We start from the raw sequence: 12,628 nt of genomic DNA on the forward strand, positions 1-12,628 counted from the left end.
CAAGCAAAATGAAAAATGAAAACACCAGGTCAAAACTCCAGGGCAAACAAATGAAGCATTGTGAATTTGCATGTTTGTGTGAGTGCAATCACCTCCCCAGAGGCAAGAACTGCAGCAACACTTTGTGTTTGTACAGGTCTCTGTGGAGCTCCTGGAAGTGCTTGTACTTTTTTTTCACCGTCCATGTGAACTCACCATGTGTCAGACGGACTGTGTACAAAGTGCACACGTGTACCTACAAACGGGATATTTAGACTGTCAGGTATGATGCAACAATACACTGTTAAATACAAACCCACAAACGCACCTTGGAGCGGGTGGTGTATCGCTCCATGTTTTCCACTTTGCAGGTGATAGGTGTGCCATTAAGGAGAGGAGAGATGGCTCCCTCCTTCAGGTCTGCCAGATGATGTACCACAAAAAAGTCACGCTCCTCTGATAGAGAGACACGGAAAGACAAAAATAAAGCCACTATTATGAAAACACTTTTTTATTTGAATAATTTAATACTAAAAATGCCATAATAAATAATCAGCAAAACAATATAAGCGAAAAATCTAATTGAAAAATCATCACGAACTTCTGTTTTAATGAACGCAGCACTCACATTGCATGAACTCCACAATTTTGTGTTAAACCCAGTGTTGTAGTCAAGACCGAGACCAGAAGGGTGTTGAATGAGACCAGCTCATTTGAGTCAGAGTCCACATGCTCTCAATTCCATAACAAGACCAAGGCCATAAAAATATGCTCTTGGACTCGGATTTAAAGACCATATTTTCATGGTCTTGGTCTTGTCGTGCTTTTGAACTCGGTATTGATTCAGACTCGAATGAGCTGGTCTCGACTACAACTCTGGTAGAGCCTGATAATCGTGTTCTCCAGTATGATTTAAAGTTATCCAAAGAGCATCTTCTTGTGCTTTAATGGAAGAACATCTGGCCGTTTGTACAAAGAGTCACATGATCAGTGTCACAGATTTACCATAATGATCCTTTGTTTGTTTTTTTCAGTTAAAAAATTAGATTTTGAATCCCCGACTTTGGCCCCTCTGTTCCTCTTTTGTTTTGAAGAACAGCCACTGTGACAGGCCTCAGTATCAACAATGTTGTGTGACCAGAAGTCAAAGATCAGACGAGTAACTCAGTTTCAGTGTTGTGCTCAAGAACACAATCCTTCCAGAAGTATGTGAATGAGAGAAAACAGCTGTGAAGCCAGTCAATCCTCTCTCTGCATTCTACATGTTTCAAAAAAAAAAAAAAAAAATTCACAGGGAAGTACAACGACCCATTGTGAAACTTTCAATACCTGATCTTACAGCATGACTGACATGCGGATGTGGCATAAATAATCTTTTGTCCTAAGTGACAGATCAGTGATTGAAAAGAAGTCTGTAGGTTAACTGTGAATTGTGAAGCAAATAACTAATAACTGTTTTTGTTTTGTAATAAAATAAGAAAATGTCACAAGCATTATGCCTGTCCCCTGAAATTCCTTAGTTGCAATGACAAACTGAGCACTGGAATTATTTGATCACATCTAAGACCTTGTTTCTATAAAATATTCTTATAGGTTTTGATTGTCTATATCAGAAAACATTCTGTGTTCTTGGTACATGACACTGTTCCTGCAAATATAAACTGTAAACATGAGTCTGAGTCACGGAACAGTAGGCAGTCCTTGTGACAAATATAAAATATATATAAAAAAATCTGTTGTGCTCTTGGAAAGTCAGAATTCTGACTGCATCGTGCTCACCTGTCCTGTCCAATATAGTCCACACTCCATAAATAGTAATGCGCTAATATTACAATTTTAGCAAACACCAATAAACCAATAATTATTTTAATCTTGTTCCATTTAAAAGTGATAAAATGTTAATATTAAATGTCTAAACTATTAAAACAATAAAACAGACTAAAAACTCCAATAAGCTGTTTTGAATTTGTTCATCAGGGTGTGGAAAGGCAGCAGGATGGTATGCAAAGTATTTACATGGTAATCATAGCTATGGGGCAAGCAATGAACAACAAGCTAAAAAGCCAATGAAAACTGTGTGCACAATGGGTGCTTATTCCAGCTCAAAGCAAAAACACATGTACTAATCGATCAAGGTCTTTGGGTTTACTTAGTTACAGGCAGGGTTCAAACTTTGTGATCTGTTAAACACTATTGTATGTGATTTGTCTCACCACTGTTGTTTTTGATAGATTTCAGCTGATCCTCAGTAAGGTTGCACAGCACGGTGTCCACACATGTCCGCCACCTTTGAGCTGCATTCGTCTCAGGACTAGCCATAAGGCTTCTGGACCACGACACACCTGTGTAAACACACCAACAAACTAACACCTACACACAAACGAGGAAATTCACTTTGTTTTTTCAACATAGTTTACAAAATGCAAACGTTATCATGACATAAATCTAGATACTAGAAGCAAGCAAACTATTAACCACATCAAAAAACAAACAAACAAAAAAAATATGCTTTTACTTCCTTTTTATCCCATGTACATGATTTGAAAAGGTTAAATGGTCCTGAAAAAAATAGTCACACTTCACAATAGTAATAGTACTATTTGCTATCAAAAATGAACGCATTGGAAATGAATGGGAAGCGAATTTCATATAGCGGAAATGTTTGGTACAGGGCCCAAAACAAAATCTCACTGAAAGCTCTTTTTTTTTTTTTTAGATAACGGTCTTATAATTCAAACTCAAACTTGCTTAGTTTTGTAAAACATATTTCAAATAAAATTTAAAAATAGTATTTTTGTTTTGTTCATAATAACTTCTACAACTTTTTTTGTTTCACTTTTTTATTTTTATTACTTCAACAATAATCTGCCAAGTGTCTTCTTTAAGAGAGACCAAACTTAAAGGGTTAGTTCACCCAAAAATGAAAATTCTGTCATTAATTACTCACCCTCATGCCGTTCCACACCCGTAAGACCTTCGTTAATCTTCGGAACACAAATTAAGATATTTTTGTTTGAAATCTGATGGCTCCGTGAGGCCTCCATAGGGAGTAATGACACTTCCTCTCTCAAGATCCACAAAGGTACTAAAACCATATTTAAATCAGTTCATGTGAGTACAGTGGTTCAATATTAATATCATAAAGCGACAAGAATATTTTGGGAGAGCCAAAAAAAACAAAATAATGACTTATTTAGTGATGGCCGATTTCAAAACACTGCTTCAGGAAGCTTCTGAGCACAAATGAATAAGTGTGTCGAATCTGCTGTTCGGAGCACCAAAGTCACGTGATTTCAGCCGTTGGCAGTTTGACACGCGATCTGAATCATGATTCAATACACTGTTTCATTTATGCTCCGAAGCTTCCTGAAGCATTGTTTTGAAAATCGGCCATCACTAAATAAGTCATTATTTTGTTTTTTTTGGTGCACCAAAAAATATTCTCGTCACTTTATAATATTAATATTGAACCACTGAACTCACATGAACTGATTTAAATATGTTTTTAGTACCTTTGTGGATCTTGAGAGAGGAAGTGTCCATTGCTCCCTATGGAGGCCTCACGGAGCCATCGGATTTCAACTAAAATATCTTAATTTGTGTTTCGAAGATGAACAAAGGTCTTACGGGTGTGGAACGGCATGAGGGTAATAAATAACAGATATAACAGTAATAAATGACAGAATTTTCATTTTTGAGTGAACTAACCCTTTAAGTCTGTGCTCCAAAACATTCAAGATTTGGGACAGTTTAAGTTGGAAATTTCATTTTCAGGTCTGTATATGCTCAAAAAGATTAACACATAATAAATGGATCATTACTATTCCATAAATATAATTTAGTACAATAAACTCCCCTAAAAATACAAAATATGAAATAAAAACAATATCGAACTAAAATGTAGTACATTCATTTCATTGAAAAATTTGGTCATTTTTGACAGCACCAGAGGGTTAAAAAATGCTGCATATAGGAGAGAGATGGACAGAGATCTGGGCTTCCAACACTAAGTTCACACATTTAATAGCCGGTTGTGGAGCTCCAGGAACTAAAGAATCATCTAACCAGCTGTATCATCAAGATAAATCTAACAGATTTTATCTTCTATATGCTTTTTGTAATATTATTTGAGGTTCTTCTGATTGGAAAACAGTAATTCCATAATCTTCTTTGTATTCCTTCTATGATGTATTATTTACCTTTTATTATTTTGGTTGGTTCTGTTATTTGCTGTTTTTTTATACATGCACGTTTCATATTTTGACAGTTTATATGCAATTTAATTGTAAAGCAACTTAAGCCGCATGGCATAATATGAAAAGATGTATGATTAAATAACATTAATTATTGTTATTGCTGTACATGTATTTTATATTCACAGGTGCAGGATTTGTCTGCACTGTTGTTATCATCACATAATCTGTATTCATTTAAGCACAAGTAAAAATAACTAGGACAAAAAAGCTAAAGCGCTTGTGGCAGTTGGACTCAATCCAGAATGACTTTGGGCTGAATGGCATTGTATTTCTAAAGCAACTTCGCCATTAAACAAAGGAGCACAACATTCTAGCAATAAAAAAACTGCACTCCAGCTGTGGCACAGATGATTCACTATGAGGTTACCTCTTCCTTCTTTTGTTCATAAGATATAAATGATTCTTAGGTTGAGAGTAGACAAATAAAAAGAGAAAAAGGAAATAAAATTGATAACTGATTGATTTCAGCTGATTTGACAGTGGATTTTACTTCTAAAGTCATGTAGTACAGTCACTGCGTACAAAACTCCCTACTGTACAGCAGGTACCAGCGGCAGCTCGTCTATATTTGGGCAGAGACCCACCAAAATATTCATCCAAAATATATAGACCTCTATATAAACTGAATCAATTATAAATTGTAAATGTGTTCAGCATTCTGTAACAAATATTTTTGGATTTCCTAGACTATTTAAGTCGCAAAGTGAACAGGGTATATTAAAATTTAACGTATGGCTTCGGCAGGTGTGTATTATGATACTAAGTGGCAGCGGGTGCCTGAGCCCTGCCCAGCTCTACAGTGCCCCACCATTTTCTAATGTAAATCTGTGGTAAAAAAAAAAAAAGGAACTGCAGCGCGCACCCTGCTTATTTAAAGCGGAACTCAGTAAGATTTGCGAAGCTCCCCCTACAGGTTCCTTCAGTGAATCACACTGTCGTAAAGATGGCACAACAATCAAATGACTAGACGTATAGAACTCCTGCTACAAGTTTGGAAAATTCTGCATACTTTGCTCTGGCCAGCGTAGCGCAAATCGCTTTGTATCTGAAGGGCTGCGCTGAACCCAGCAGTGAGCGCAGTTTCTAGCAGACCAATCACAGCACTTGTGGTCCGTGTAGAATTGACGCGTTGTTACAATTTTGGAGAGGTGCATGTCAGGCTATGCCATAGGCTACGCGTGCTACACAGCCCACAGACCTATGCTGTAGCCTCTACGCTGTAGGCTATGCATCGGTTTTCATTTATACTTCTGTGCCGTGCAATTACAAATGCAGACCACTAGTAGGCAGCGTCCACTGGCATATGAGGAAATGCTCCAAGTCCCTCAAGACAAACCAAGCAAACCAATCACAGCGCTTACGCTCTGTGTAGAATTGATGCGTTGTTACATGTTTGGAGAGGTGCACGTCAAGCTACGCCATAAGGCTGATTTATACTTCTGCGTCGAGTGTACGCCGTAGGCTTTTTGTACCACGCGTAGCCTACGACATAAGGCTGATTTATACTTCTGCGTCAGACCTATGCCGGAGCCTCTGCACCGTAGGCTATGCCTCTGTGTTCATTTATACTTCTGCGTCGTTGTCCGCATCGACGTGCATGCAGACCACTAGTAGGCAGTTTCCACAGTAATGTTGAGTATCAAAACAAAAGCCGAAGAAGAAGCAGCTTGTCATGTACGTTGTCAGAGAAGCTTACATAAAGAAACGGCAGAGAAGCGGCAAATAGGTAACGACTTTTGTTACAGTATGACTGCATGTGTCACCTGAAACAGAGTGTTTTTTCATTCTTATGTAAGCTGAAAAGGCTTGCTCTTCTCCGAGTGCTCCACGCCAGTTTTTTGACCCGAGGGAGGGGTTCTAGCAGACCAATCACAGCGCTTGCGGTCCGCGTAGAATTGACGCGTTGTTACATTTTTGAAGATGTGCACGTCAGGCTCGGGTGTGTCTCATACGTCCTGAAAAGTGAAGCTGCGGGCTCTTTGATCGCCCCCTGGTGGCTGGATGCAGTACAGGTCATAAACCCCGCCCGCTCAATGCAGACGAATGAGACTTAAGTGAAAACTTAAAAATAAATTCTGCTTCAAATAAAACTTTCTGAAAGATGGTTTTGGTCATTTAAGGTAATTGTTATCACGCTGATATATATTCAATTGTTCGTTTTTGTGATGATTTAGATTTTAGCTAGAAATTTGATGCTATAAAAACGGGGCGTGTCGTCATGATTCGAAGTTGATTGACAGCTTGTCTGAGGACTGTCGGAGCTTCGAGGGATATTGAAGATGTATTAACCGTTAATTTTCGATTCCTTTGTTATTTAACACCAACAAAATGAGTTGTTCAGCAGTAAACTGTACTAACAGAATCTGTAGCCTACTAACCTACAGGATCTGACGGATCACTGAACTTTTTCTCTGTAACATTAAATGTGGGCGTTATAAGCTAATTAATAAATGTTATTAGTTAAGATAACACACCTAATGTTAACCATGTCGGGAAAAAGCAGGTGATCGTTATCTCGCAGTTACTTATTATTTTTATGGGTATAAAATAATAATTAGCAGGACAAAACTAATGATAGCTTACTCTAATTACAGCAATCGATCTCCTGTAACGTTAGTTGAACTTGATTTAAAATGGCAGGACCGTTTCTGACGATTTAGAGTTGTTTCTAGTGGCATTATATTGAGTTTATCTACTGAATTTGCGGTCTCAAAAATATTATTGCTCTAGAAACAGAATAGCCTATTATTTTATAGGTAGAATTTTAAATTGTGTATAATTTTTATAGTCTATTTAAAATACATGAATGATGACGCAGTCCTCTGGGCGGAAGTTTGATACAGCGGCTCCGCCTCCGGTTCCACGGACGATACCTTCTGCGCATGCCCAGGTTGCAAACCTTTTTTTTTTATGACGTTTTTGCGTAACATGTCAGCGCCCATCGTCAGCCATTTTGGCCTCAGTTCATTACAATGGAAGGAAGCGGCGTCGCGTCGTCCATCTTTTTTTACAGTCTATGGTCAGGCTACATCGTAGGCTACGCGTAGTAAAAACAACCTACGCCGTACACTCGACGCAGAAGTATAAATCAGCCTGTAGTCTGACGTGCACCTCTTCAGGCGTAGGTCCGACGCAGAAGTATAAATCAGCCTATAGAGGGTATGCATCGACGTCACTTTCCCGCCGAAAGCGCGCTCCTTCAGCTGGACTGAGTGGCAAAAGAACCTGCTGCATGACTGGATTTAATAGAGGAAACTGCGAAAACGCGAGTAAAACAAACGAATTACACTAAAGGTTGGACTCGAAAATGTTTCTCACAACTTGTCAAATAAACCTAATCCATGGATATTGACATGCAGCCAGGAGTCGTGTTTCCTGACATTTATATGTGCCTGATTTCGACACCGGGGAAATACAAGCAAATCTGCCTGTGAATATTTTATATAACTACAATATAGGTAGGTTTAAATCCACGTAATCACTTATATCAATGTTATATATATATCGTCATATTGTCCAGCCCTAAAACATATATAGTTTTATAGTATAGTTTTTGTCAGTGTTTATTTAAAAACACCCAATTATGCAGAATATAAGATGGAAAATATTTAATTTATATTTAATTGTTGTTTCTGAGAATTGCGATCCATTTTCTTCTTTTTTCTGTTGGTTTCAGCAGTTTTTAAATATATACCTCAGGGTTTGTGTCAAAGCTATTTGTACAGTCAATCACAAAGCTCTTTCCCGTTTTGGATGTATTTTGTGTGTTTTTTGCTGCATTCACGCTGAAAACCAATGATGCCGCTCAGTCTTTTGCCACTCAGTGGGCGTGACCGCAGTCGTAACGGTCGACATTGACGTCACGTGCATACCCTCTATAGGCTGCTGCACACAACCTACGACGTAGCTACGGCGTTGCTTACGTTGCACGAGTGCGCACTACTGGCGGAAATCTTGCAAAAGGTTTAAATGGAGTGCACTAAGCCCTTGATCACTTGGAATTCACTATAGAGCTGATTTATTATTTTATACCTCCTTTTTTACTTATGCACCTTTCAATACACATGTAAATTGTTGGAGAAAATATATAAAATCCTATAGATATAGCCTAAAGGCTGTTGGAGAAAATAAAATTATACAAAGGAAAAAAAAACATTAATAGTATAAACTTTGACTTTGAACATAAGGTAGCTACAAGTATTGTGCGATTAAATTTATAATTAATACATAATTAATATATTATACACTTAAGCGATTAATTCTTTAAACAATTAATATATCATACAGTTAATGTGATCTGCTGTGACGTCACAATCAAGTTGAATTGTGGGATATAGAGCTGCTTGAAGTGTACATTGGAGTAAACTCGCTCCTTCGGTCAAAATCGAGGGGACGAGGTTCTATCAGCATAAACTTCCCTCACCTACTTAAAGTAAAACCCACTTCAAAACGGTTGCGGGCATTCCCCTGAGGGGAAATTCTTAGTGAAGTTTGTGAGTGTATGTCTAAAAGCGAAGTGGAATGCACCCAAAAAGTCCATCAGATGTGCACTTCAGAATCTTGCCGGAAGTAGTAAGACATCTGTGAACTTTTCACCTGCTATTTAATGAATACTATGAATTCAAACACACTGTTTGGCTCACATACTGTTTTTTTGCCAACTATATAGTATGGAAGTAAGCACATTCGAAGTTACGGATATGAGACTGGTTCCCAATCCTGTTCCAGCAGGGCCCACAAAAGCACACATTTTGGATATCTCCCTAATCAAACCTAATTCAACTCATCAGCGCATTAGTAGAGACATCAACACCTGAAATAGGAGCGTCTGGCAAGCGAGGCATCCATAACATTGTGGGGAACCTCCAGGAACAGGCTGTGAAATAGTGCTGTTGTAAGTAATTAACAGAGTAAGATACCTTAGGTAATATAATATTAACCATGTCTCTGAGGTTCTGTAACGACGACACTGGATATGACTCTGACATCAACACTGACATTTCTGACAAACATTTTGTTTTAAAAGAAATTAATATTATTGATTAAATTGATTGTTGCAAAAGATTTCTATTTCCAATAAATGCTAATCTTTTAAACTTTCTAGTCATCAAAGAACCCTGAAAAAATCCTGAAATTGTCACAGTTTCCACAAAAACATACAGCAGCACAACTGTTTTCAACATTGATGGTAATAAGAACAATGTTTCATGCGCACCAAATTAGCATATTAAAATTATTTCTGAAGAATCATGTGACACTAAAGACTGAAAATTCAGCTTTGCCATTACATTGTTAATAATGTAATAAATTATAAATTAAAATAGAAAACTTTTAAATTGTAATAATAGCCTATGTATTATAAGCTCAAATATTTGAGAACAGTAGGCTATACAGAGAGAGGGTGTTACACTGGCTGACTATGCCCACTGTTGCCAGGCAACCAGGTTTCAGGTGAAACATTACACAAACAGTGGGAGAGAGAGAAGTTAAAGTAAACTAGAAAGGGAGGGAGATATAAACAAATCATAAACATACAAAAAGATAGCAGATTAAACCAATCATAAAACCATGTATGAGTAAAATGATTTAACACTATATTTCACTCTCGAGATATGCTGCAGCTCTTTGCATTTGATTTCCAAATTAGCAACTCTTTTGCCTAGATATGAAAACCACAGCGACAAATCACTTACCAAGAGGAACTGTGCTTATGACAATAACAGTTTTCCTGAAGAGCAATATCAGACCTGATAACAACAGCTCACGCTGCTTACAACCACAATTACTTTGTGTGCTGCAGATAGCCTAAGTCAAATAAGTGATGCTTGTAATGTAAATGTTTAAATCTGTAAAATTGCATATTATGAAAAAACTATGTATTACATTATATATCGTTATTATTTAAGTCAAAAATCAAACTAATATTCAAATACTTGTCTCGGTTCACACACTGTTGAATTGATCCCCCCCCCCCCCCCCCCCCCCAGATAGGACAGATAGGAATGTGATTATGACTGACATCTAACCTGTCTCGCATCATCTCCTGTCCCGTACGACACTTTCCTCTTTCCTTATCAAAAATCTCTCCAAACCTGCTTCTTCCTGGTAACCCGGATGAGGCTGCCCACTAATATCCCTCAACAGTCAAGAGGATGTGAGAATGAAGACTATGGCCGTGTCAAAACCCAGTGAGCTGTCCAACATTTGGGCTTTACGCGTTTCCGGTCCACCAAATACTGTTTATATTGGCAGCTCACTATAGTTTTTGAGACGGATCAATTTTTTATGCATCAGTGATCTTCTTCATATCGTGACATAACATAACATTCCTGGGTTTTATGGGACACTTGTGTCACTCGCCATCTAAAACGAAACTCCTGACAGAAAATCTATTTAACTAGTTGCTTTATAACACTATGAGATTTATAACAAAAAAAGGTTTAACTGAGTGTAGCCTAAGGACAAGCGTAAGAATTACATTTTATAATTCACTTTTGAAAATGTGCGTGAAGCCACATTTTCCGATGCTCGGTGATCGTACCTCTTTCTAACCAAGACTTTATTAAATATTACTCACCACAAAGGAAACTCAAGCGAGTAAATGTTCCTTTTTACCCTTTGTAGTTTCGTTAGTTATTTCCCAGTTAGACTCAAACTTCTGGATAACTTATCCCCCATCACAACTCCCAAGGCGTAGGTTTGCTGTTACATCCAACGTAGACAAACTTGAGAGGCCAAATTACCGTAAAGCCCCGATAATGATCTCCAGAGAGAATGAATCCATAAGTGCGTACGCATCTAACGTTACCTTTTATCTACCCGTTCTGGCGCATATAGAAATGTGGCCCGTTTAGAGAAACATTCCATAGATAGACGATCTCTATAACTGTTGGCTGGTTTATTAATACAAATATTTCCCGATTGTATTTGACATTGGCGCAAACGTCCCACAAACACACCGTAATTTGCGTAGATGTGACGCGTGCAGCTGCAGCGATACGCAGCGTCTTGAATCCTCAGAGGCGCTGAAGGAGCATCTGTACTGATGGAACCGTGGTTTTAAAAGTACTCAAACAACACAACACACCGATAATATCCACATCAGAGGAGACACTCATAAAGCTCGGACAGCAGGATGTAATCCTACACGACAGAGTTACATTTGGGGTACGGCAGGAAACATAACACCCTCTTACTCAGTGCACTAGGACTAGCAACATTACAGGAAATCGTCATTGTGGGATTGAAAATACCGATTAAACAAAAGGCTCAACCTTTTCACATGAAACCATTTTCACTGTGCACTGTAAAAGATCCTTTTCACCTTATCTTGAAAACCACTACGTTGTGTCTGTAACTTTAAATATCGAGACACATCTCCACATTAAGGTAAAACTGCTCTCAGAAAAAATACGACAAAAGATGTCACTGGCTCTACGCCTTTGTATTTACCCCTTAAGGATGCGTATTAGTATACAATACTACCCCTTACTATACTACCCCATAGAGTGCACCATTTGTTCTGCGTGTGTGGTAGCCGAGCTCAAAAATAAATCAGCTAGATCTTTACCTTGAACAAGTCCGTCATTTTATTTACAGCACAGTGCAAGGATTTAAAATGTTATTACAAGCAGACTTTATACTTTTTTCCGTGTGAATTTGCAGTGCATATATTAAGACAGTGTTAATTAAGAAAATCAATTTATTCACTGCAAATTTCTTTACAGGACACGTTTCTTACCTATATGTGTGTGTGTGTGTGTGGTAAAGTTTATAGTAAATAATAAACAATGCAATGCAATTAAAAGAAAAAAACATTTTAAATGAAATACATAAGATAGAACAAACAAAAATGAACATGCATCTCTTTCTAATACATCTATATAATACTAATGCTAAATACTACAGTACAATCAGTAATAAAATTGGCTGATGTAACACACTGAACAGTAAACACACTGTAAACAGAGACTATAACCTGGGTTGGGGTACTGCAAAATGCAACCACAGTGAGCTGGAGAACCACTACATGGTATTAAATGAGCTGAAATCCTTAGCTAATTTATTATTATGAATTTATTATGTTATTATTTCACTAACATTTTTTGCACAAGCATAAGCAAAACGTACATTTCTGTAAAATCCCCCTTGTGTAAGTAATATTTAGTACAAAATGTTAAAGGAACACCCCACCTTTTTTGAAAATAGGCTCATTTTCCAACTCCCCTAGAGTTAAACAGTTGAGTTTTACCGTTTTCAAATCCATCCAGGCGATCTCCGGGTCTGGCGGTACTGCTTTTAGCATAGCTTAGCATAGTTCATTGAATCTGATTAGACCGTTAGCATCTCGCTCAAAAATGACCAAAGAGTTTCAATATTTTTCCTATTTAAAA

At 37.7% G+C, this 12,628-nt stretch overlaps 1 protein-coding gene across 6 annotated transcripts in view; it reads right to left on the reverse strand.

The window, feature by feature from the left end:
• The window catches only part of pld2 (phospholipase D2), a 37,398-nt gene extending 25,967 nt beyond the window's left edge, over positions 1-11,431 (reverse strand). Inside the window, exons 1-4 of one of the 6 annotated variants that reach the window (XM_048188124.1) lie at positions 11,195-11,431; positions 2,193-2,321; positions 308-435; positions 93-235 (exon numbers count right to left, since the gene is read on the reverse strand). In XM_048188124.1, the coding sequence (XP_048044081.1) occupies positions 93-235; positions 308-435; positions 2,193-2,298 (377 nt within the window). In that variant the 5' untranslated portion in view covers positions 2,299-2,321; positions 11,195-11,431. The other 5 variants (XM_048188120.1, XM_048188122.1, XM_048188121.1 and 2 more) reach the window with 5 other exon arrangements.
• Positions 11,432-12,628: the final 1,197 nt, after the last annotated feature.

The sequence above is a fragment of the Megalobrama amblycephala genome, linkage group LG4 (genome assembly GCF_018812025.1).
Source record: "Megalobrama amblycephala isolate DHTTF-2021 linkage group LG4, ASM1881202v1, whole genome shotgun sequence".
Classification (NCBI taxonomy): domain Eukaryota; kingdom Metazoa; phylum Chordata; class Actinopteri; order Cypriniformes; family Xenocyprididae; genus Megalobrama; species Megalobrama amblycephala.